We start from the raw sequence: 20,714 nt of genomic DNA, 5'->3' as shown, positions 1-20,714 counted from the left end.
GCACTAGTTTCCCTCTGACCGACCGCGTGCTGGTGGAGCCAACTTTTGCGGTGGCCGAATCCGCCAGATCGGAACGTTATCCATCAACGCGCGATGAGTGTGACTGAAGGTGAAGCCGGTTCCTCGTGCACAGTTCGTTATTAGTCACACTTTCTTCGTGACCCGCCAACACACACTCGCATCGCTGAGTAGTCGCATGCTGGTGCCAATCTCGACCGGCCACCCGAAATTCTGCGCAACACACGAGGCGCAATGGTCGACAGCATTTTTAGAATATTCGTCACGCTGCTGTACTGCTGTTGGGCCCGATTGCGGCAAAGTGTAATGAGGATGAGGGGTTCCATTTTATTACCTTCCTCAAGAATGGTATCCTTTTTTTCTTCTCACCCGCAGATTACGACCAAATTCGCCAATATCATGGACTTTAAACAGAACGGACCACCGTCACAGCAATCATCCGGCCAACCACCGGTTGGTGGAGTGTTGTACGGTTCCGATGCGCGCAACTCTGCCGCGGCCGTTCGTTTGCAATCACTAAAGCAGCAAGCAACACACCAAAATAGCAGCAGCACCAGTGGAACCAACGGTCAACTAACGGTTTCTAATCCGAGCAGCACCTCGGGGCCTCCGTTGCGTCGAAGATGTCGCAGTGAAAGTCTTCCAATGGCACCCCTTCTTTACGGTGCCATCGACCAGCAGCAGCAGCAGCAGGGTACCAAGGTCAAGAGCAAGCTACTGTCTGGCCACCATCATCCGCATCACCACCAGCACCCGCAGCATCACCATCATCAACAGAGGCAAAAGTTTGGCCCTACGATCGCTGTGCACGATCATCCCGCTTCCGGAGCCAGCGGGGGTCTATTCATCGAATCGTTTTCCCTCTCGCAGCAGCACGCCAATCAGTCGAACAGCAGCAGCACCACCACGAACACGACCAGCGCGCCCATCCGGAAGGTGCCACTTTCTCTGCCAACGCACGATCTGCTGCCGGCAATTAGTGTAACGTCCGTCTCCGGTCAACTTCTTCCGGCGAAGGAGAATGTGGTACAAAATGGATCGGTCGTCAATGCGAAGGATGTGTTCATGAGTGAGCTCGATGGCTTCCGGAAGGATCGACGCAGTGGTGGCTACTACGTACCGAACGAGTGGCAGCTCGAGTCCCGCTTTGCTCGCAATCTCGAGACACACTTTAGCACACGCACCAGCATTCTCGAACGGAGCGGCGGTAATCGAAAGCTACGCGCTCGAAGCGAATCGGAACCGCAGGAACTCATTTACCACAGTGCCCACAGCCACAGTGCTGCCAACAGTAGTAACAGCCTTCTGACCGGCCTTCGGACTACGCCCGGTCGGTACAGCCGTGATGTAAGTGTCCCCTGAATGGCCCCCACCGAGCGGTATAGTTTAAACCTTTTCTTTCTTTATGCCACCACACAGAATACCCTCAAGCGTACCCGTGATACAATCTCTCCGACGCTGGAGACCGATGAGTCGCTTGCAATGCTGGCTGGCTCTCCACCGACACCGCAGTCAATTACGTCCTTCGCGTCCTCCTCTGCGCAACTGTGTCAAAAGGATTCTCCACCGTCGAAGATGGCCAACGCAATCGAAGAAATGGAAGTTGGCAACGTTACGCAGCGCCCTAAACCTACGAAAGCCTTATCCAGTGTTGGTGGCATGGTCAACGGTCGTTCCACGAAGGTGGTGACCGTCCGTGCGAATCGTGTTGTCACGAATCGGCTTAAACCAAAACTGGCCAGCACCCTGACCAGCACCGGCATCGTCGGCAGCAGCCCATCATCATCGATGGGCAGTGATGCTTCGCGCAAGTCCGCTTCCCCTCAGCCAACCTTGCGGACTTCGGCCATTGCCGGTGCCGGAAATGCCTCACCGACACCTTCCGGTATTTCGATTGGCACGAGTGGCGGCGAATCGGTACACACGCAAGATCTGGATGCCGACACGATCGACCAGTCCGATGCGGGCGATGACGATGACGACCTCGACGATGAGTGTAATGGCGAGGATGATGACGATCTGGACGACGAAATCGCGATCATCGGAGACGAGGTGCTGGACGATTCGCTCACCGATTCGGAGGATAACTATAGGTCATACCTGGCGGCCGCGTATCAGAAACCAAAGTCACAGTCCGGTTCGCCTTCACCTTCGTCGCTCGGCAAAGCGTCCTCGCCGGTCGTTACGTCAATAGGAAGCGTGTTCGGTGGACACGCTCCGGAAGGTCCGCTCGCACCCAGTCTCTTTCCGCACGTTCCTCCGTACCTCACGTTCGCCACACACGAGGAGAAGGGACCGCCGATGCCACCGTCCATCCACAAGGTGCTGAAGTGGAAACTCACGCTCATTACGCCGATCGTCGTGCGAAAGGTTCTCCTCAACAGTGGCTTCCGGTTGCTGAAAAGTAAGACACACACCTCAATCTGCCCCATTCTGTTCACCGTAACGATTCCATATCCCTCTTTACAACACAGAGACGAACGACTGGGTCGGCATCTGGGGCAAGCACATGAAGAGCACGTGCTTCAAGACGCTGCGGCCGTATCAGAAGTTTAACCACCTGCCGGGGAGTTTTCAGATTGGCCGCAAGGATCGCGTCTGGCGCAACCTGCAAACGCAGATGAACCGTCACGGCAAGAAGGAGTTTGGCTTCATGCCCCGCACCTACATCATACCTCAGGATTTGAAAATGTTGCGCCAGCTTTGGCCCCGCTACAACCAGCGCAACTGCAAGTGGATCATCAAACCTCCGGCATCGGCGCGGGGCACCGGCATCAAGGTGGTCAATCGTTGGTCCCAAATCCCCAAGCGGAAACCGTTGATCGTCCAACGCTACATCGAGCGTCCGCTGCTCATCAACGGCAGTAAGTTCGATCTGCGCCTGTACGTGCTGGTAACGTCGATGAACCCGCTCCGGGTGTACATGCACACCGACGGGCTGGCCCGGTTTGCGTCGGTCAAGTACAGCGAAAAGTCGGAAACGCTCAGCGATCGGTACATGCATTTAACGAACTACAGTATTAACAAACTGTCGACCAACTACAGCCAAAACGAGGACGCTGACGCGTGCCAGGGTCACAAGTGGACGATCAAGTCGCTGTGGTCGTACTTTATCGAGCAGGGTGTCAACGTCGATCGGCTGTGGAGCGCGCTGCGCAATCTCGTTCTGCGCACGGTACTGTCGGGCGAAGGACCGATTCACGCGATGTCGAAAGTGAACGTGGGCAGCCGGTACAACTGCTACGAGCTGTTTGGCATCGATGTGCTGCTCGATTCCGAGCTCGTCCCGTGGCTGCTCGAAGTCAACATCTCGCCCTCGCTGCATTCGGCCTCCTCGCTGGATCTGCGCGTTAAGGGACCCCTCGTAAAGGCGCTACTCAACACCGTCATGTATCAGGTAGAAAGAACCACAAGCTGAACCTCGGTACGATGTTAATTGTTGTTGTGGGCTTTTTAGATTCCACCCAGAATACCGATGGCTGAGCAGAAAGAGATTCTACAAGAACAAGGACTCGAAGGACCGCTGTGCTTCGACAAGCGTATCTACACGACGAGCCTGTCGAAGAACGAAAGACTGAAACATAATCAATTTATCCAGAAGGATATGTCCCGGGATGACGTAAGATGGAACGATGGAATTTGGTCCCTAGCGGAGCGCTAACTCTGTCTTCAATCACCATTATTTTTACAGTACATCAACACGATACTGGATGAGCTAACACCGGACGATGTGCGGTGTTTGTTGCTGACCGAGGATGAACTCTCGCGCAGTGCGCCACTCGAAAGGATTCTACCGGCCCCGAACAGCCACCGGTACATTGGATATACCGAACACCCGCGGTACTATAATCGGTTGCTCGACGCCTGGGAGCATCGGTACAGCCACAATCGGGCCGACGGAATCGCACTGCTGCAGACGCTGTGCGAAAAGAAGGTACATCTCCAGGTGCCACCGAGCACACTGAAGAAGGTAAGTCACTATAGCAACGCACACCCGTCAGACAAGCATCAGAGCACCGAAGACAGTTTGCACGACAACATCCGGAGCGCTTCGTTTCATCTAGTAGCCTACAAACGCTAACCCGCTTGACGGAGCAAAACGCTGGTAGGGTGCTAGATGCAACCGAGCCCCACAATTCAGTATGCAGTATCCTCCGTGCTCTAGCTGGTTGTTGGAAGGCGTAACAGTCACGACAGCGTTCAAACATTAACGTACACAGGCACATGCATACATAATCACACGTCAAAAAGCAGCACAAAATCTGCACTACACGCACATCCAGTAAAACGGAAAAGGCACACTCATATCACACACAGCAGCAGCTAACAATCCCTCGGAACTAGCGCAGCACAGAGGCACGCCACTGACAACAATAATCAGCGCATTTTTCACGCCCGGCGTGCGATGATTGTACACCGTAGACATGATTCGGAAAAGAAGTTTATAGGTCTGCTAGGAACCTGCCCCCGTGTCCCAGGCCTACTACATTCGCACTCACATTCCGGCTCACAGTGGCGGACTGTATAGTTCCCGCTCAGCACAACACATCTTCCTTCACACATCTTCTTCGAGATGCCCGATCCGTCGCAGCCTCCTCAGTCTGCTTTCGTTTCATCCTAGAAGTTACAGTTTACTTTCAATATCTCCTGTTCTGTCTCTCGTTGTTTGACTTGATTCTTTTTCTTACTCCGACCGAAAAAATGTACATATTTACATTCTACAAAAGCGTATTTTCTCAAGCTAAACAACTCACTTCCTTTACGGCCAGAACGCCACAGCAAAGTGTTAGTCGAGGTAAACGCTTTTACACCACCTTTACCTTATTCTACTCTACACACTACTCCGCTACAGCATTGCCTTTTCAAGCCACACTGATTTAACTATAAACCACTTTTCTTTCTTCTCGCGGAATTCTGAATCGGGACAAATGGGTGCCTCTTTTCTCTTACGTGCCGCCAAAAATACTGGCCATATAAAATCGCGAACCCCTATTGTTGCCGAATCTGTATAAAACTTTGGTACCGGGGCCGATAAAATCCGTGGTCGCGCGAGTTGAAACCGATCCGCCTACTGTGCCGTGCAAAATTATGAGCACAGGACCTTTGGTCAGCATTCCGAGCCGCGTACTGGCGTTGTCGAACGATACAGGGTCGTAAGTGTGATCTCTTTTCCTATTTCCGTTTGATTTCTCTGTACCTTTGATTTCGACCGTTCAATTTGGTTTGTTTTTTCTTTCGTTTGTACCTTAAGTTGTTTGTTTTAATCAATTTGCAAATACTTAGTATACTTTTTGGTTCTTCAATTCTTATTTTTCTTTCTACAAAGATAGGATGCAAAGGCACATTTTTGGTTGGTTTTCATTTTTACACCCTTACACTGTGCTGCAAGCTACGGTTTGGGTCTAACCTGATCTTTCATTGTAATTATTAGTCCGCAGAGAGGTATTCTGTTTGGTTTCGTATGTTTTACAATAACACAAAATGTTTGCTCTTTTTAAACTAGATACCACCCGATTTAAAATCCATGACGCGATAAGCTTGTACTATAAACGGTTGAAGTTTTCTAGGCCTAGTCATTCAATTGTACGTTACCTAGGACGGAGTTTGGATAGAACAAAAGTACCATTTCCTAGAAGGTTTCTGCTAGCTCTAAATCCGATTGAAAATGGCGTTCTGTGTTCCCGTTTGTAGGTTTTCCATTCGCTAGTTTCGAGTTCAAGTTTTTTCAGTGTAGAAGTTCTGAATGTTTCTTTAGTGATTAGGATGTCTTTTGGAGTAAATTTCACCGGCAATAACGATAAGTACAACACCACCAACTTGCAGAGAAAACAGACCATTCAGAGCCAACACAGCCGCGGGCAAAGTTTGATCGATCGACACAATTGGATGCGCCCGAGAGTTTCATCCAAGCGAGTGATGTCAACGTTAACGTTAATAAGCTTTTATCTTTCTCTTTTCCCCCCAAAAAAAACCGATCGCCCGATGATCTTTACAACGGTACTCCGATATCCGACGCCATAGGCTATCGAAGATATCATCGAAACGATCAATAACGGTGGTAACAATATTTGGGGCGTAGCGTACTATTAAACAACCCGCCCCTAACGGAGACACCTTGTCTGAAACAGAAATTCTTCTTTCCCCCTGAACCAATGTACTCCAATGTTTCCAATGTGCCCTTTCCGCCAAAACCGAGGTAATCGATCGTGTGCTCCCTCCTTCGTGTAGTTCGTTAGGTGTGTAAATTCAGTAAATAATTCTTGTTCACAGTTCTTAGCGTCCGTTTATAGTCTATGTTTATTGTTTCATTCTATTTACACATTTCTTTGTATCAACGCTCTGCTACTCGTTCGAAAACGCTCACAATCGTTAAACCGGTTTGTACAAAGTTCGCCGTTCTGTAGTTTGGTTGTTTCATTCTCTAGCGTGTTTTAATAGTGACCTATAATGTACAATGTACCGGTTCGAGTTCGGTTAATCTGCTTACGGGGTAGCAACGTTTCATAGTTGTTGTTAAGAATGTGTTCTTTTAGATGACCAAATGCGCTGTCCGAATCCTGAATCGCGGAAACGCAAGAAGTTGTGTGCTTCGTAGTGTTCGTACCATTCCCTTGGGCAATAGACTCCTTCCAGCATCACTTCGTTTCATACCCCATTTCACACCAGTCGATCGCTCTTTAGTCCCCCCTCAGAAAGATCATCGATCGTGCGCCATCGCACTCGCACAGGAATCACTCATCATATTCTCGCCTTGTCGGTGTTGTGTAACTCGTTTCATTAGTACTCACGTGTTAATGCTCTTCGCTCCCTTCGCTGCCCTAGTAAAAGATGTAATGCGATGCATATTAACGCCACATACTGCTGCCACCGTCGTTATATGTTCATTTTCATGCGCCGTTTGTTAGTAATTTCGGGATTGCTCCTGAAACCCGAAACCAAGTCCCGAAAAAAAAGAAACGAATGCCAACACCGGACGCTTCACACTTCTGCCGATTGTAATTTGTATTTGTGTTCTCGTCGGTAGGACTGCAACAATGAGCAACAGCAGATGGACGGTATAGGCAGCGAGAATGGCTCACAAGACAGCGGTATCCACACCGACCAAACTAGCTCCTCGGAGCTACCGTCGCAGGAGTCCTCGTCCGTCTACCAGTCACAGGAATCGATCGACCAGCTTCCCGAGGACACTCCACGGCGCCAAGTGAAGGCGCCCCAAGCAGTCGCCGAGTCGGGCGACGTTACACTCACGCCACAGCCCATAGTAATCCGTGCCATTTATCCGCCCGGCAGTGACAATCTGCTGAGCACGCAAACGATCGAGATCCCGGTGGCGATCCCAACCGCGGCCCCCGGTGATACGCTGCCCTCCTCGGACGCACCGAAGACCGGTGGTGATGATGATGTTGATCGGAGCGATGGTCTTCGATTAGGGGACAGAATTAAGCTCATCCTTGACGATGCGCTCCTGCTCAAGCAGCAAGAGTGTGGAGCTGGTGACACGGAGAACACCATTATCGTGCAGGATTAATGGGGAACTCGCCCCGGAACTGGGGCGGGTTGTATACTAGATAATAGGTAGCGTTACATTGGGAAACGATCCTCCTGGGTTGTTGGGTTGATTCAGGGATCGTGTGTAGAAATAGTGGAGCCGCCCAGTTTCTGCGTACGGGAGGCCAACCAAGCGCATGGAATTGCTCTATTTTTATCTTTATTTTCTCTATCGACTCTTACAATATTCTATTTCCCTCTTGTGACCGCTTTACACGTGTCTTTTGTGTGTTCTTGACCTTATTTTTTCTACTTAAGTTGGGTTAGTTACGTTCTTATTTGAATTGCGGTCCGAGCCGGAAGCAATTTGTAATAACCACTAATTCTCTCTCCTAGACAAGGCTATTGTACTGTTTTGCAATGAAGCGAATAGGTAAATCGAATTGAAAATACAACCCCTTTATTCTTTGCTTCGATGGTCATTGGTAGGCCAATAGGATAAACTGTCGGGCGTCTCCGGTACGACAAACGTAGGAACATTGCGAACTTTGCTTACGAATGATCGTCGCCGTGTGGGGATTTTGACTGCGATCATACTTTAGCACTCTTCAATGCTCTTTGTTGCTCCGCCATTATGTATGTTTGTGTGTGGTAGAACCGGAAGATCGTTAACGAATACGGGGAACAGAGAAAGTATAAGAAACAACCAACAAATGAAATCCTGTCGCAAGATTTATGTTATAGAAATGAATGAAAACAATACAAAAACATTAAAAATGTACAAATACTTTATTGTTTTACAGAACTTCCCTAACTTCGTTTAGACTTACGGCTATGTTAACCAAGATTTTCCTTATTCTCTTCAACCTTGCATCCTTCGACACCTGGAGATCTGCGGGTTTCGGCCACCATCTTTCTTCTTTTGGCGGTCACCTTTGGGCGGTCGCTGATCTCGGAAGGGCTCGAAGAACCGTTGTTGGCGGCTTTGGCAGCGGTCGCTTGCCGCTGGCGTAGCATCTTGTTCTCGTCGGCACACTTGGTTGTGATGGCGGTCCGTACCATGTTCGTGGCCACTTTGCACGAGCTCGATACGATTTCTATCACATCCGCTATCACATCCGGGTCGAGCTTGTGCTTGACGGGCTTCCGGCCGTCCCCGGCAAACGCTGGGGAAGGACGTCCACTTAGGGAGCGCGTTGCAAGATCGTGTCGCGAAAACAGCTCCATCAGCAGACTCCGTGTAGCCGACTTATAGTTGGACCATTTGATGTTATCCAGCACTCTCCGCTTGACCATCGTGTTGTTTCGACCGATCGACACATACTCGACTGGAACGACCATCCGATCACCGTCTTCACTCGGCGCACCCAGATCGTCGTTTCCCGCCACGCAACCGGATGTGTCGCTCCAGTCGGTCTCGATCATCGACCGTACACTGTCACTTCGTGTTTGTGGAGCCTTCCCTCGGTGCTGTTTGTTTTCGACGCTAGCTTCCGATTCCGGTGAGTTAACGCGGGCTGGACGGCTCCACTCGTATAGTATCCCGGTGGTTTCGTTCGTCGTGCGGCTTCCTTCAACGTGACCATCGGCAACCGTCTGCAGAAGAAGCCCACCGTTCGTCGATGTTACCACGTGCTTGCTACGCTCCGATTCCGCCGACGCAGACCGATAGCCGTAGGTCTCTTCCGTTGCAGTGCAATTCACGTCCGAGGACAGCGATTTGTGCGTGTCTTCTTCCAAACGATCCGTGGCCCTAGCATCTCTCCTAATCGCCTCCAGCTTCGCATCATGCTCGGAAGCCTTCTCGTGTAGCTCGTGCAGTAACTTCCGCTGGTACTCGCTCTCCATGCGGTAGCTTTTCTGCTCCGCCATGATGCTCTCGAGGTAGGAGGAAATCCGCTTGAGGTGCGCTTCGACGGCGACATCGATCGATGACCCACAAGCGATGGTTTGCGTTTGCTGGTCGAAAGTCATCGGACGTATCTCTGCCCGGCGAGCTCCGCTGCGTTCGATTCGCGGCACTATCGTGCGCACCGATGTCGGTGGTACTACGCCATCGAACTCTGCGTAGTCGTACTCCATCGTGACCGCCGGCATCGTTGGGACTGGTGACTAAGGAAAGCATCCTATGTTATTACTTTGCGCTCATGGATCTCGGAAAGCTTCACTTACCGCTTCTGGACACTGTTGACCACCGGGCAGATATCTACGCTGCTGGCTGGCAGGGTACGATTCGGGATGTGGCAGATGCGTCGCGTTGTCCGCCGTACACATTTTTCTCAGCTGGTTTAACTCCGTGTCCAGAAAACGTTTTTCATCTACAGATACAAAATCGTTCTAGTTACAGCCGTAAAAACTTGCTTGTCCACTTGAGGTACTTACCGGAAATCATAACGATCGTTGCCGGCAGCATATGTCTTCCGCGTTTCACGAGGACCGACTTTCCGGTGGTAAGCTCAACCGAGGCACCCGTCATTTGCACGATTTCCGAAACTGGGATCACCGAGTACGCATTTGGCTCCCCGGCCGGCATTGTCCACTCGATCAACACCCACTGTTGCGGGGTGCGTGTTGCCGGGGCCAACTGTCCCTCAGGGTGAGGCACATATTTCAGAACATTCTGCGAATGGTTTAGTTCCACATGATTTTGAAATATTGTTTTAATAGGACCGACTCCAGCAATTGTACTGGTAACGGTGGAACGGGAGGAATTGTAGCTTCCGACGGGTACGGCACCCGTTTCGTAGCTGCTTTGGGCTGTCGGCTGATCTACGTGCGCCGGAAGCAGCACAACACTCGTGTACGATCCTAGTGATGGCCCCGCTTCTGCTGTCCCGCTAGCGGAAACCGTGGAAATGCATTGAGCAGAATCTACCGCAACCGTCTGCGAATCGCTAGCCATCGCACCGACAAAACTGCACTGTGAGACGATCTGTAATACACCCGAAATTGTGTGGCCCTACGATGTCTGGCACAAACTGATTTGTCCTTCGTCCTGGTTCCCTGCTTATAACCCTATTCGAAAGTTTACCCAGCCCAACGCTCGGGGTACCTTTTCGACCCGAGCGATCGGAATTCAAACGGAGTTTGCCCTCCTGCTCACTCGCACGGCTCGGATTTAATAGGAGTAAAGGTACGGAATCGGGCACACAAGGGTAACGAAGGGTATCTCTACGATCCTTCGCAAAAGGGGCGACTAGGGTCCCTGCTTCAAAACACCTTTTTCAGCATTGCTTTCCAATACGAATGAACGCGGGAAACGGGAATGCGCAGGGCAAATTCGTCCCTTTGGACCCAGGGGTGCTTTTTTGGGTGCTGTATTGAGTCTTGCTTTCCTTCGCGGTACAGGTAAAGGTTAGGTAAGGGAACTGAACGGTTTCCAAGATTTATTACGTTCCTGCAGTGAGGAGGTCCTGGTTTGGCTTCAGCAGGTATCGCCCGTTTTATAATGTTTCTCATTGGAATTACCCCAGAAGGTGAAGGGTCCCTGGATGAAGGTAGAATCATTCGAGGAATTTAAACGAAAACTGGTTTGTCTTTTTTTTCTATCCCGTTTAGCTTAGTGTATGAGGCATTTATGACTAAGAAACTATGAAAAAAGCCACCATGCAAATAGCAAAACGTACAAAAGCAGCATATTAACATTCGGATGGGTCGTATTTACAGCGTGTTTTGCATTCTCTGTCGGCGTTCCCTTTGGCACACTTAATATCATTTGCAGTACTTTGTGAGCACTTCCTTCAGAAGGGTCTGCTGTGACGTGGTCAGTTCCGGTCGCTGGCAGAGTTCATCTCGAACCGAAATCAGCGACTCGATATCCTTGGCCTGACACGAGACCACTAGCGACTGGAGGAGCAGCACAAGGTCTTCGCCAAGCTGCCCGTAACCCCGTCCGCTTGAGTCGTCCGCAGTGTGGTAGCTCCCGTCAGTGATCGTCGAATATCGCTCAATGAATTTGTGATCGTACCGTACCGACGGCGGCAGTTGCAACAAACAGAGCAACAGCAGCCTCGAAACTTCGACCCGATTCATCACCTCGCTGTACAGGGCTTCACATTTCCGCTCCGTCACGTCGTCGTAGATTTCCGATAGCCTCTCGAACGCTCCGACGTAATCGCGTGCTGCAAGGCTTTCCTCGGCCGACTGCTCGAGGTCCCAGATACGGTGGCACGGTGAGCTGAAGTCGCTCGTAAGCTCAACGCTTGGGCTGATCTCCTTCAGCTCACGTATGATTGCGGCACCGAGGACCGATTTCTCCGGCAGTCGGTCGAGCGCTTGCGTATAGCAGCGAAACGCTCCCTCGTGGTGCTCGGACGAAATGTTTTCTGCCCGGACCCGCTGCTGCTTATCGTGTGCACCGCGGAATGATCGCGCTGCGCGTAGCAGCGCCTCGACTTCGCCCGCATCGTTACCGATCAGCTTCTCGCATTTGCTCTGCCCGATGTAGCAGAGCGCGGCATAGTCCGGTTGAAAGGCCTCGTTGAAACTGTTTGCCAGCGAACCGAATTCTTCCTTCACTTCCACCACGCTCGGTCCAAAGCGCCTGCAAATTGGGAACCACGGGTCAGAAACACGGGGTGGCACGGCAAACGGATACTTACTTCAGCAATACGCGCTGAATTTTCTTCAGCTTATTACATGTCGTCTTGTACTGATGGATCAGCTCCACGCTCGACATGATTCTTTTATGGAGGGTCTCCGGCTTTGTGCCTTTATTGCACGTTCTGCGTTTGTCTCCTTGATTCTTCGTACACGGAATGTGATGTCAACAAACAGCTGTCAGTTGGCAACGAAAACAGAGTCGGCCACGAAAGAACGTGCGGAAGGAAGGTGGTTGCTTCCTGTCGATAATTCATTAAATATCGATGTAAGTATACAGTGAAGAGTCCCTGAAACATTATCGACCGAGTGTCTGCCTTCTTCATGGTTGTTAAACTGTGCAGTGCATGCTTAGTACATCCAATAATTTGTTCTCCGCGCTTTACGCAACATTCCAGCGGAACCGATTTGCTCCCATCAGCTAGAGCGTGCAGCAGCCACTATGCGTCACGCAAAGTTCATCGCTCGCACGGTGCTTGTGCAAAACAACAACGTCGAGGAAGCTTGCCGAGTTTTGAATCGTATTTTGGGGAAGGAAGAAATCTTTGACCAGTTTCGGCGGACCCGATACTACGAGAAGCCATTTCAGGTAACTCGGGCATCTTTCTAGAGGAGCTGCTGCTTGAACTATTGTACGATTCCTCCACAGACTCGCCGCCGCATTAACTTTGAACGCTGCAAATCAATCTACAACGAGGACATGAACCGGAAGATCCAGTTTGTGTTGCGAAAAAATCGCATTGATCCGTTCCCGGGTTGTAGTTAAATACATCAGTAAAACGTAGTACCAACTTGCAGTGCAACCAAAAAGTAACGAATATCTCATTTATACCGAAAGCGTGAGGATTTTGTGTTCAAATTTAATCGAGGGATACCATAATGACAGATCGAAGAAATGAACCCGTACTTGTAAATTGGCACGACGTCGGGAAAGGTGCTGTCAAGCGGATGACACGACGTTCAAACCTCCTGCCTGGAAAGCAGTGAAAAAAGGAGTGAACAGTTTCGGGCGAAGCAGAGTAGCTAGCGAAAGCAATAGAAGCGCGAGAGGAAGCGATTGAAACTGTGTCATTCCTAGGGTGCCGCAGAGATTGTGTTTGGCCGCCAAGTTCGGTTCCCTCGTCTGTGTGGGCAGCTTGAATCCGGCACGAATGTAGTGCCTAGATCGTGAGGGCCGCTTGTGCTTCGATTCCACCCAAACCAGCCCCTGTCCAGGCGGCACACGCGTAGGTGACACCACGAGATCCGAGCGAAGCGAACTCCCTCGGGTGCTGCTGGTGCGGAGCGGACGGAAGTGAGAAACGCGTTTTTATCTATTGTGCGTCCGGCTGTGTGCGTGTATGTGTGTGGCTGTTTGTGCTCCAGGGTGACAAGCCGCAGGCAGGCGAAACTCACGGGTTCATCGTTCCATCGGTAGAGCGGCGATCGTCTGGGGAAGCGGTTCAATCCAATAAAATAGTTGTTTCTCGCGAACGCCCATAAATCGTCCAAAGCGGCGATTTGTGCTTCGCATAAGGTGCATAGTGGTGCACTGCACGAAAAGCCGAAGAAACAGAATCGGTGGGGGCGAGTGTGGGTGTGTGTGTGCGAGTCCCACTAGAATCAATGTTCGATGCTGCGTGAGATCACGCAAAAGGAGTGGCAAAACAGCGGCAGTGTAAAGCGCAGCAAAAAAGTCGCCGGACCAAGCAGATACTGCAGCTAACCAGCGATCGGAAACAGAAGAAAAGTTACAGCTCTGCTACTGCGGCTCGTCACCAACACAGCTACACCCGGCCCGAAGGAGCTTGCTACTTGGATGAGCAAAAATGATTCTGCTAGAGATCAATAATAGGATTGTGGAGGAAACGCTAACAGTCAAGTTCAAAAATGCAATCGCTGGGTGAGTAATCGGTTGACCGGCCTCGACGAATCACGTCATCGCGGGACGCGAGTCCCCGTTTCTTAGCGGCGCCCGCTACTTCCACTTCGTGTCTGTTCGAAGAAGCTTCTCTTTCGAGCCGAAATTGATGTGCCAAAAGTCAAATAAATTTTGGCCAATTTTGCACTCGATTCAAATTCGAGGTTCTGGGGACAAAGCAATCGAGTGCGTTCCAGCATTCGGATTCTCGCGGTGTTAGACATTGCAACCAATTCTGGGTCTGCTCCTACACGCATTGGGGGAGGGGCAGTGTTGCTCTAAAAAAGGAAACCTACTCCTTACGATGACACACGCGAGCATGATCCACATATCCGGAGCCCGAGCTGTCAAATGCGAAAAAGCAGCCAAATCACGTTCCGATTCGCGCGGACGGTTTGCGGTGCATTTCCAGCCCGGTTGCGTGTGGTTCGCTTGCATGCTTATGGTGTTTTTTTGTAATCACAACCCTATGTGGACCTCCACGGCTCAAAACGTCTCCATTATCGCGCTTATCGGTCTGTACTTATTTTCGCTCACGCTTATCGTACTCCAAAAACACTGTGGGCACGATGAAAGGAATATTTACCAACGGTGTCGAACGATGGTCCCCTTTCCGTTGGAAATGTTAAACCGTTCCGTTATCTTTGCTCGCACCCGTCGATTTGTTGGCACATATCAGTGCCACAAATGGGGACCACTTTCCGTCAGCGCGTATCGTTTTGGTGTTATGTATGGCCCCTTATGAAGCAATTTCTTTGACTGTACCAAATCCCTTTTTATCTTCTGCTTTTTTGTAAAACTGAAACTATCGATGCAGTCTTCAAATTGATTCAAACACTTGATTAATTCTTCAAACATATGAAGACTATGTCTTGGGTGACATTTTTTCTGCCAGGCACCGTTTAGTGCTTGCTCCGTTAGCCTACTTGGTTTGCAGTGAGTGTTGTGTTATCTTGATGGTGAAGCAACATCGCAATTTCCTTTATCGATGAAGTGGTGCGACCACCTGAGCGCTCTAGCGTTTGCTATCTTGAACATGAGTCTGTAATTTTTTAACGTAAAATTATTGAGTTTGAAACCCTAGCGTATTTCCGGTTGGTCAACATTTTCATTTAATTATCTCGAAATCCGTTTCACGCCGGTTTCCAAACGCCGCAAAATGCTTTAATTTTCTGCTGAACTCTGCAGCCATGTTTTGAGTTCGTTCGTTCACATCGCCCCAAAAAAAACAATCCTCAAAAGATACGAAAACAAAAACGGGGGTTAATGCGCTACATATTTCCACCTCTTGCCCAAGACCGGGCGTTGCTCGTGGGGACTGTTGACTTGCGCTTGCTAAGGTAGCATGGCTACGGTGACGTTAATCGTCCATGAAACGGCCGAGCGGCGCGCCACACGTTCACTAGTGTATGTTGCGCTGGCTATGTTTTCACACCAAATTTCTGTTGAAGCCCGTCTGGGCCATTGCGCTGCTTTCGAAGCACGCCATGATTCATACGCCATGCTAAGTTACCAAGCATTAGTCACGTTTTAGGTTGATCGAACCTACTTGGTAGAGCAGTAGTAGGCGCACGTTTCCCTCCTAGCATCAGTCGGTTGATATCAGTTGTCCTATCTTTCTTTTTACGGCTCCACAGAAACAAAGCGGAATCAATCGACGTGACAGTGGCAGACTTCGATGGCGTGTTATTTCATATTTCCAACATCAACGGAGACAAAACAAAAGTGCGAGTAAGTAGAGCACGGCGCGAAACTTGGGCTCCGGCCAACCAACGGGCACATGAACACGTTGATCGAAGCAGGCAATGCACCTCGAAGCCATTATCCAATTGATGTCTGACACAACTGCAACAAGAACAATAACAACATCAACCACCAGAGGAAGAGAGGTTATCGACCGAGGAGAGCAAACAGCGAGGCCGCCGCCAATCCACAAAACACGATGCCATACGACGAAGAATGGCCTTCTCACATTTAGACTTTTCCTTCTATGCCCCTCCAACATCCCAACCCAACATCGCTTATCGCGCTTAAGCGCCGTTCTAGTTGATGTTTCCTTCGTTCTTAATCTAAACTTCCTGCAGGCCATTTTCTGATTATGTCCTGTTTTTCTCTTTCTATCGTCTTACAGACAAGTATATCGCTAAAATTCTACAAGCAGCTGCAGGAGCACGGTGCGGACGAACTGCTGAAGCGAGAGTATGGCGAGCTACTCGTCGCTCCCGAGGACGGCTACAATGTTTCGGTGCTGGTCGATCTGGAAAACATTCCGGAAAATTGGGAAGAAACGGTCCGAAGGATCGGGCTGCTGAAGCGAAACTGTTTCGCGTCCGTGTTCGAGAAGTACTTCGACTATCAGACGCAGGGTGAAGGTGAAGGCGAAGGCCAGAAACGAGCAGTAATCAACTATCGGAATGATGAAACGATGTAAGTTGCCGAGAGCGGGTCGCGGGATATAGGGAAAATTGACGATCGCACTCGCGTACGAAATGCACAACGATCAAATGATTATTGATCAAGGTTGCGATAAAACACTAGATCTGGGTTCGATTAATTGATTAGGGTTCTCCATCTCTAATGTGACTTTTTTGGGATTTTTTACTCAACAGGTACGTTGAAGCCAAACCGGATCGCGTAACGGTCGTGTTCAGCACGATATTCCGTGACGAGGACGACGTGGTGTTAGGTAAAGTGTTCATGCAAGAGCTACGCGAAGGCCGAAGAGCATCGCACACGGCACCGCAAGTATTATTCTCCCATCGGGAGCCACCACTAGAGCTGGCCAATACCGGTGCCAGGGTTGGTGAAAACATCGGCTACGTTACGTTCGGTAAGTCGGTGCTCAGTCTTCGTTCATTTTTGATGGCCTGTCTCACGTACGACTCTTATGGGTCGTTTTCTCTTGTGTTTCCAGTTCTGTTCCCGAGGCACACTGCGAAGGAAACGCGCGACAACACGATCAATTTAATCCATATGTTTCGTGATTATTTGCATTATCATATTAAGGTAATGGGCGCAACGGTGCTCTGCACGCTCCTGCGGTTGTGTTTGATTTAACACCGTTTTCTTGCTCCCATCTTCACAGTGTTCGAAAGCTTACATTCATTCGCGGATGCGAGCAAAGACTTCGGAATTCTTAAAGGTGCTCAATCGCGCTCGACCTGAGCCAAAAATTACGGAAAAGAAAACAATAACGTAAGCATAAATGGTACCATATAAGTCAAAAGGCCTGAAAGATTTGTAACCGATCGCCGTTTGCGTTCATTTTCCAGTGGTCGAACATTCATTCGGAAGGAATGATTCTAGAACTCGTCGGACGTCTAGTTGTTAAATGTGTAAGTATAAAAAAGTAACAAAACAAAGAAAGTGTGAACAAAATTAAGGCGGTCAAAACAATGAGTGCGATAAAATGATAAAATCTTGGTAAATTCTCTGCTCCGCTCGAACGGCGGATACATTTTGCTGCATACTAATGAAATAGTAATAAAACGGAAGTAACACACAGCCAGAGCGTCAACACATTTCGTCTCGACTGATCGCAATACTTAACGACAGATGGCGATTCGACCGTTTATCGTCCCCGAAGAAACAAGGTCGGACAGGTTAACGAGTCTTGCAACGCATAACACGGTCTCTAGGCGAACACACGTTGGCTGCATTTTGTCTAGAAAAATAATACCTATTAGAGAAATCTACGATAAAAACGCGGACGGACAAAACAGTGAGAAGATCTTCACCATCGTCTCTTGTCTGGGAAATTAGCAAAACTCTAAAGTATATGTGGCCGGCAATCGGTAACTGTGCGCCAATTCACCACAAACGATCGATCGTATTAAGAAACGTGAAAGTAATTTTATAAAAACAGAAGAGTAAAATGGACAATGCATGCAAAAAAGGGCCACAGGAAAGCCGTTACAGAAAGGAGCACCAAATCTGGGAGGCATATTTTAAAGGCGAACACAAGAAGAGAGACAAACGTAGAACTCTAAACGCTTGCGACTTGTTGGTGAAAGTCACCGGAAGTGAGATAACACGTTACTTTAGGTTCTGCTAGACAAACTGTTCTTAGGAAAATATCTACTTTGTAGCAAGGTTCCAAATTAATCGCACAAAACAAGTAATGAAGCTGCGACCACGACAGACCGTTGGAACTAAAATTCCCACTAATCGATCAATTTGAAAGCTGTGCAGCTCTCGAGGGCACAGCTCGTTACATGCCGTTCCATGTGGGCTGAAAGATGTAGAGATTGTTTGTAGCTAAGCCGCTAAGCAGTAAGAATTTGGGAGACGGTGTTAGAGAGCTAGTTAAGAACCGGTGTGCGAAACGGTGAAGAATCGCAAGGCAATACCGACGGTGGGGTTGTAGTGCCACAGAGCGTAACTGGACGCCGGGGAAGCGAAGCGTGCACTATTTTCCTTATTCTCTATTACCAAATCACACCGAATGTTGTTTACCAAGTACTACTTCTACTATCCGACTATTACTAGTAGCCTTTAGAAGCGAGGAAAGAGAGTGGACAAACATGACTAAACACTGTGTAAAGCAACAGTGATGAACTAAAACGCGAGCAGCGAACTAAGGGTCGCCGATCTGCGGCCGCTGTGTTACGGCAGTGGTGTGGTGACTTGCAAACGTTTCTTTTCAGTCCACACTGCCCTCTGAACGGCTGCGATCGCTGCGGAATCGCCATGAGACAAAACAATCTTCCAACACATGCGCTCGACACAAATATTATCGGCATACTTAGGAGGTAGCAATTTGAATGCGCCAAATTCCACGTCAGAGGGGAAGGTACATGAGAACTAAGAGTGAAGGCTGATGTGCATTTATTACCACGACTAATCTTTGACCTTCCGGGGGCTCCCGTGGGTCGGACGGGATTAGTTCAGTACCCTCGGCTTCCGGCGTGGGACGATAAATCAAATTGCGCCAAAATGGACATCAACTTCAAGAGAGAAAAAGTGTATTATAATCTAATTCCCTTCTAGCTAGAGAGAAAGAACGGTTGCAAATATTATTATTAGTTTTCGGACTTTCGTTTCGTTTCGTATTCGTCAATCACACGCCACTTTCGCCGCTACCTGCGCTGTGGACTGTGGCTAATGCAACGTGGTTGATGGTGAGGTTTTAGGGCGTGGTGCAAAGCGAGAAATAACAAATTGCGTTACAAACTAGATACCAACCAGGCCCCTACGCGTCATCATAATCTAATCATCAACACATCCCGGAAACGCAGTGGCAGATAAATTGTGACAAAATTCTGAACTAACTAGCTCCGGTAAGCGCGCGCGAGGGCAAATACCTAATGAAACTGTGCTCCGAATGAAATTCAATCGAAGTAAACATGGAACAAATTTTCAATAAACTGGCTGCCAGACACTAGCGATGGTGCGCTAGAGAATGGAAAACGGAACCTTCAAAGTGGAATTAAGAAAGAACTTCATAGAATGTTTAAAGTTTAAATATAATTTACAGAAGCCAAAAATCCTCTCCAGGTCTCCAGCGTTTTATTTTGAACCCCGGAAGTCATTACTTAACGCGGCCCGACGCCCTTGACAAGGAAATGGAGTGTCCGCGAGCGGTAGGCCATCGATAAACATGCAACGCCTTTTACATGCACATTGGCACTTACACAAGGGTTGACCGAATTGCTTTCTTTTCATTCGGTCAAAGTAGGCTGCTAAATGCATAGAAGGAGCGAGCAACGAACGGTGAGTTCTTCCGCTGTGCTGCCAACGGACGCTGGCAATAAAAGAAGCAGCAGGTGGGACACTCCTTAATTTCATGTCTCGCGGCACACCCCTAGGAGGGGAGTGGAACAGCGGAAAAGGATGTTCGTACATCCGTTTACACCCACATCGATAGCCGTGGACGCGGAAACATGAACCGACGGGACGGGAAAACCCGATGATATCGCAGGCGCTAGTCTGCCAGTGACAACAGTCGTTAGCTTGAAGCTCGCAGTGCAAGAGCCTCTTGATTCGCAATAAGAGAGAACTTTATCCAATAAAACTCCAAAACATGGACGTCGAGCATAAAGCGGAAGCATTTCTGGAGACCGAGACAAGCTTCGGGATGCGCGTGTGGCATCTGCTGTTTCTTTGTTGCGGATCCGTGCTCGGCGTGGTGATAATGCTGTGCTGCTGCATTCGGTTCCGGATACCGCGCACCAAACAGGATATTGAGGCGGATTATCAGCGCAAAAAGTTGACCCGCAAATTTCGCGAGCGGCTCGACTGCATGAACAACGACGTAATCGACGAAATGGACCTTCTACGTGCCCTCGAGCGCGTCCGCGAAGATTACCGCGCGGAACAGGAAAAACTGGCCAGCAGTAAGGAGGTGGCCGAAAACAAGGACAATCAGGCAATCGTGACCGTTTGCGATAACGTTTGAGTGGTCCGCCCCAACCCGATCTTAAGTGCTCGCGTTCTTAATTGTGTAATTAAATATCAGTAGTAGCTAAATATAGCGAGTTGATTAGTGACAAATTACTTACAATTTTTTCACTTACTACATCATTTTATTTTGCCTTCCTATCCGCCCACAGCATGTCGGAAATAAACCGCCTTTTAGCAGTAAACATATTCGGCAAGCAGGAAAGATTGAGAACTAAATGTAAACTCGGAGAACATTATTTGTACAACGTAATTATCGATCCAACTTTTGAACAAAGGAGTACTAGATTATTTTACTCATCGTCGCACT

At 49.3% G+C, this 20,714-nt stretch overlaps 6 protein-coding genes across 7 annotated transcripts; 4 read left to right on the top strand and 2 right to left on the bottom strand.

The window, feature by feature from the left end:
• Positions 1-252: 252 nt before the first annotated feature.
• LOC131209662 (tubulin monoglutamylase TTLL4-like) lies at positions 253-8,232 on the top strand. Its single transcript, XM_058202776.1, has 7 exons — positions 253-321; positions 394-1,365; positions 1,438-2,422; positions 2,493-3,415; positions 3,476-3,637; positions 3,710-3,988; positions 7,043-8,232. Exons 1-7 carry the CDS (start codon positions 253-255, stop codon positions 7,544-7,546), a joined length of 3,894 nt encoding a protein of 1,297 aa, XP_058058759.1. The 3' UTR covers positions 7,547-8,232.
• A 111-nt stretch (positions 8,233-8,343) lies between these two features.
• On the bottom strand, positions 8,344-10,484 carry LOC131208233 (uncharacterized). The gene is made up of 3 exons (XM_058200886.1): positions 9,889-10,484; positions 9,679-9,824; positions 8,344-9,618 (listed from the first exon to the last, which is right to left on the bottom strand). Exons 1-3 carry the CDS (start codon positions 10,406-10,408, stop codon positions 8,344-8,346), a joined length of 1,941 nt encoding a protein of 646 aa, XP_058056869.1. The 5' UTR covers positions 10,409-10,484.
• A 400-nt stretch (positions 10,485-10,884) lies between these two features.
• On the bottom strand, positions 10,885-12,241 carry LOC131209664 (40-kDa huntingtin-associated protein). Its single transcript, XM_058202779.1, has 2 exons — positions 12,108-12,241; positions 10,885-12,049 (listed from the first exon to the last, which is right to left on the bottom strand). The coding sequence occupies exons 1-2, from the start codon at positions 12,182-12,184 to the stop codon at positions 11,218-11,220; spliced, it is 909 nt and encodes a 302-aa protein (XP_058058762.1). The 5' UTR covers positions 12,185-12,241; the 3' UTR covers positions 10,885-11,217.
• Positions 12,242-12,287: 46 nt separating this feature from the next.
• On the top strand, positions 12,288-12,905 carry LOC131209668 (small ribosomal subunit protein bS21m). 2 transcript variants are annotated; one of them, XM_058202784.1, is made up of 3 exons: positions 12,288-12,373; positions 12,504-12,694; positions 12,755-12,905. In XM_058202784.1, exons 2-3 carry the CDS (start codon positions 12,548-12,550, stop codon positions 12,869-12,871), a joined length of 264 nt encoding a protein of 87 aa, XP_058058767.1. In that variant the 5' UTR covers positions 12,288-12,373; positions 12,504-12,547; the 3' UTR covers positions 12,872-12,905. The 2 variants fall into 2 exon arrangements, with proteins under 2 accessions (XP_058058767.1, XP_058058768.1); XM_058202785.1 differs by lacking the exon at positions 12,288-12,373 and having other exon boundaries at positions 12,494-12,694.
• Positions 12,906-13,098: 193 nt separating this feature from the next.
• LOC131209663 (probable actin-related protein 2/3 complex subunit 2) lies at positions 13,099-19,422 on the top strand. Its single transcript, XM_058202778.1, has 7 exons — positions 13,099-13,987; positions 15,643-15,736; positions 16,137-16,432; positions 16,615-16,835; positions 16,920-17,011; positions 17,091-17,200; positions 17,278-19,422. Exons 1-7 carry the CDS (start codon positions 13,914-13,916, stop codon positions 17,303-17,305), a joined length of 915 nt encoding a protein of 304 aa, XP_058058761.1. The 5' UTR covers positions 13,099-13,913; the 3' UTR covers positions 17,306-19,422.
• A 605-nt stretch (positions 19,423-20,027) lies between these two features.
• On the top strand, positions 20,028-20,402 carry LOC131208231 (transmembrane inner ear expressed protein). Its single transcript, XM_058200884.1, has one exon. The coding sequence runs from the start codon at positions 20,028-20,030 to the stop codon at positions 20,400-20,402; it is 375 nt and encodes a 124-aa protein (XP_058056867.1).
• The last annotated feature ends 312 nt before the right edge of the window (positions 20,403-20,714 follow it).

Source organism: Anopheles bellator, chromosome 2 (assembly GCF_943735745.2).
Source record: "Anopheles bellator chromosome 2, idAnoBellAS_SP24_06.2, whole genome shotgun sequence".
Taxonomy (NCBI): Eukaryota; Metazoa; Arthropoda; class Insecta; order Diptera; family Culicidae; genus Anopheles; species Anopheles bellator.
This window is presented reverse-complemented; position numbering and strand designations above follow the sequence as displayed.

What these genes read in the sequence shown, in the direction of transcription:
- LOC131209662 (XM_058202776.1), top strand. Translation starts at nt 253, where the DNA reads ATGGTCGACAGCATTTTTAGAATATTCGTCACGCTGCTGTACTGCTGT. An exon ending in CCGGTCGGTACAGCCGTGAT is followed by an intron (nt 1,366 to 1,437) that starts GTAAGTGTCCCC and finishes GCCACCACACAG; the next exon opens with AATACCCTCAAGCGTACCCG. An exon ending in TGGCTTCCGGTTGCTGAAAA is followed by an intron (nt 2,423 to 2,492) that starts GTAAGACACACA and finishes TTTACAACACAG; the next exon opens with AGACGAACGACTGGGTCGGC.
- LOC131209668 (XM_058202784.1), top strand. Translation starts at nt 12,548, where the DNA reads ATGCGTCACGCAAAGTTCATCGCTCGCACGGTGCTTGTGCAAAACAAC. An exon ending in ACTACGAGAAGCCATTTCAG is followed by an intron (nt 12,695 to 12,754) that starts GTAACTCGGGCA and finishes ATTCCTCCACAG; the next exon opens with ACTCGCCGCCGCATTAACTT.
- LOC131209663 (XM_058202778.1), top strand. Translation starts at nt 13,914, where the DNA reads ATGATTCTGCTAGAGATCAATAATAGGATTGTGGAGGAAACGCTAACA. An exon ending in TTCAAAAATGCAATCGCTGG is followed by an intron (nt 13,988 to 15,642) that starts GTGAGTAATCGG and finishes ACGGCTCCACAG; the next exon opens with AAACAAAGCGGAATCAATCG. An exon ending in GAGACAAAACAAAAGTGCGA is followed by an intron (nt 15,737 to 16,136) that starts GTAAGTAGAGCA and finishes ATCGTCTTACAG; the next exon opens with ACAAGTATATCGCTAAAATT.
- LOC131209664 (XM_058202779.1), bottom strand. Translation starts at nt 12,184, where the DNA reads ATGTCGAGCGTGGAGCTGATCCATCAGTACAAGACGACATGTAATAAG. An exon ending in ATTCAGCGCGTATTGCTGAA is followed by an intron (nt 12,050 to 12,107) that starts GTAAGTATCCGT and finishes CCCAATTTGCAG; the next exon opens with GCGCTTTGGACCGAGCGTGG.
- LOC131208233 (XM_058200886.1), bottom strand. Translation starts at nt 10,408, where the DNA reads ATGGCTAGCGATTCGCAGACGGTTGCGGTAGATTCTGCTCAATGCATT. An exon ending in AACGATCGTTATGATTTCCG is followed by an intron (nt 9,825 to 9,888) that starts GTAAGTACCTCA and finishes TTGTATCTGTAG; the next exon opens with ATGAAAAACGTTTTCTGGAC. An exon ending in GTCAACAGTGTCCAGAAGCG is followed by an intron (nt 9,619 to 9,678) that starts GTAAGTGAAGCT and finishes TGCTTTCCTTAG; the next exon opens with TCACCAGTCCCAACGATGCC.
- LOC131208231 (XM_058200884.1), top strand. Translation starts at nt 20,028, where the DNA reads ATGGACGTCGAGCATAAAGCGGAAGCATTTCTGGAGACCGAGACAAGC.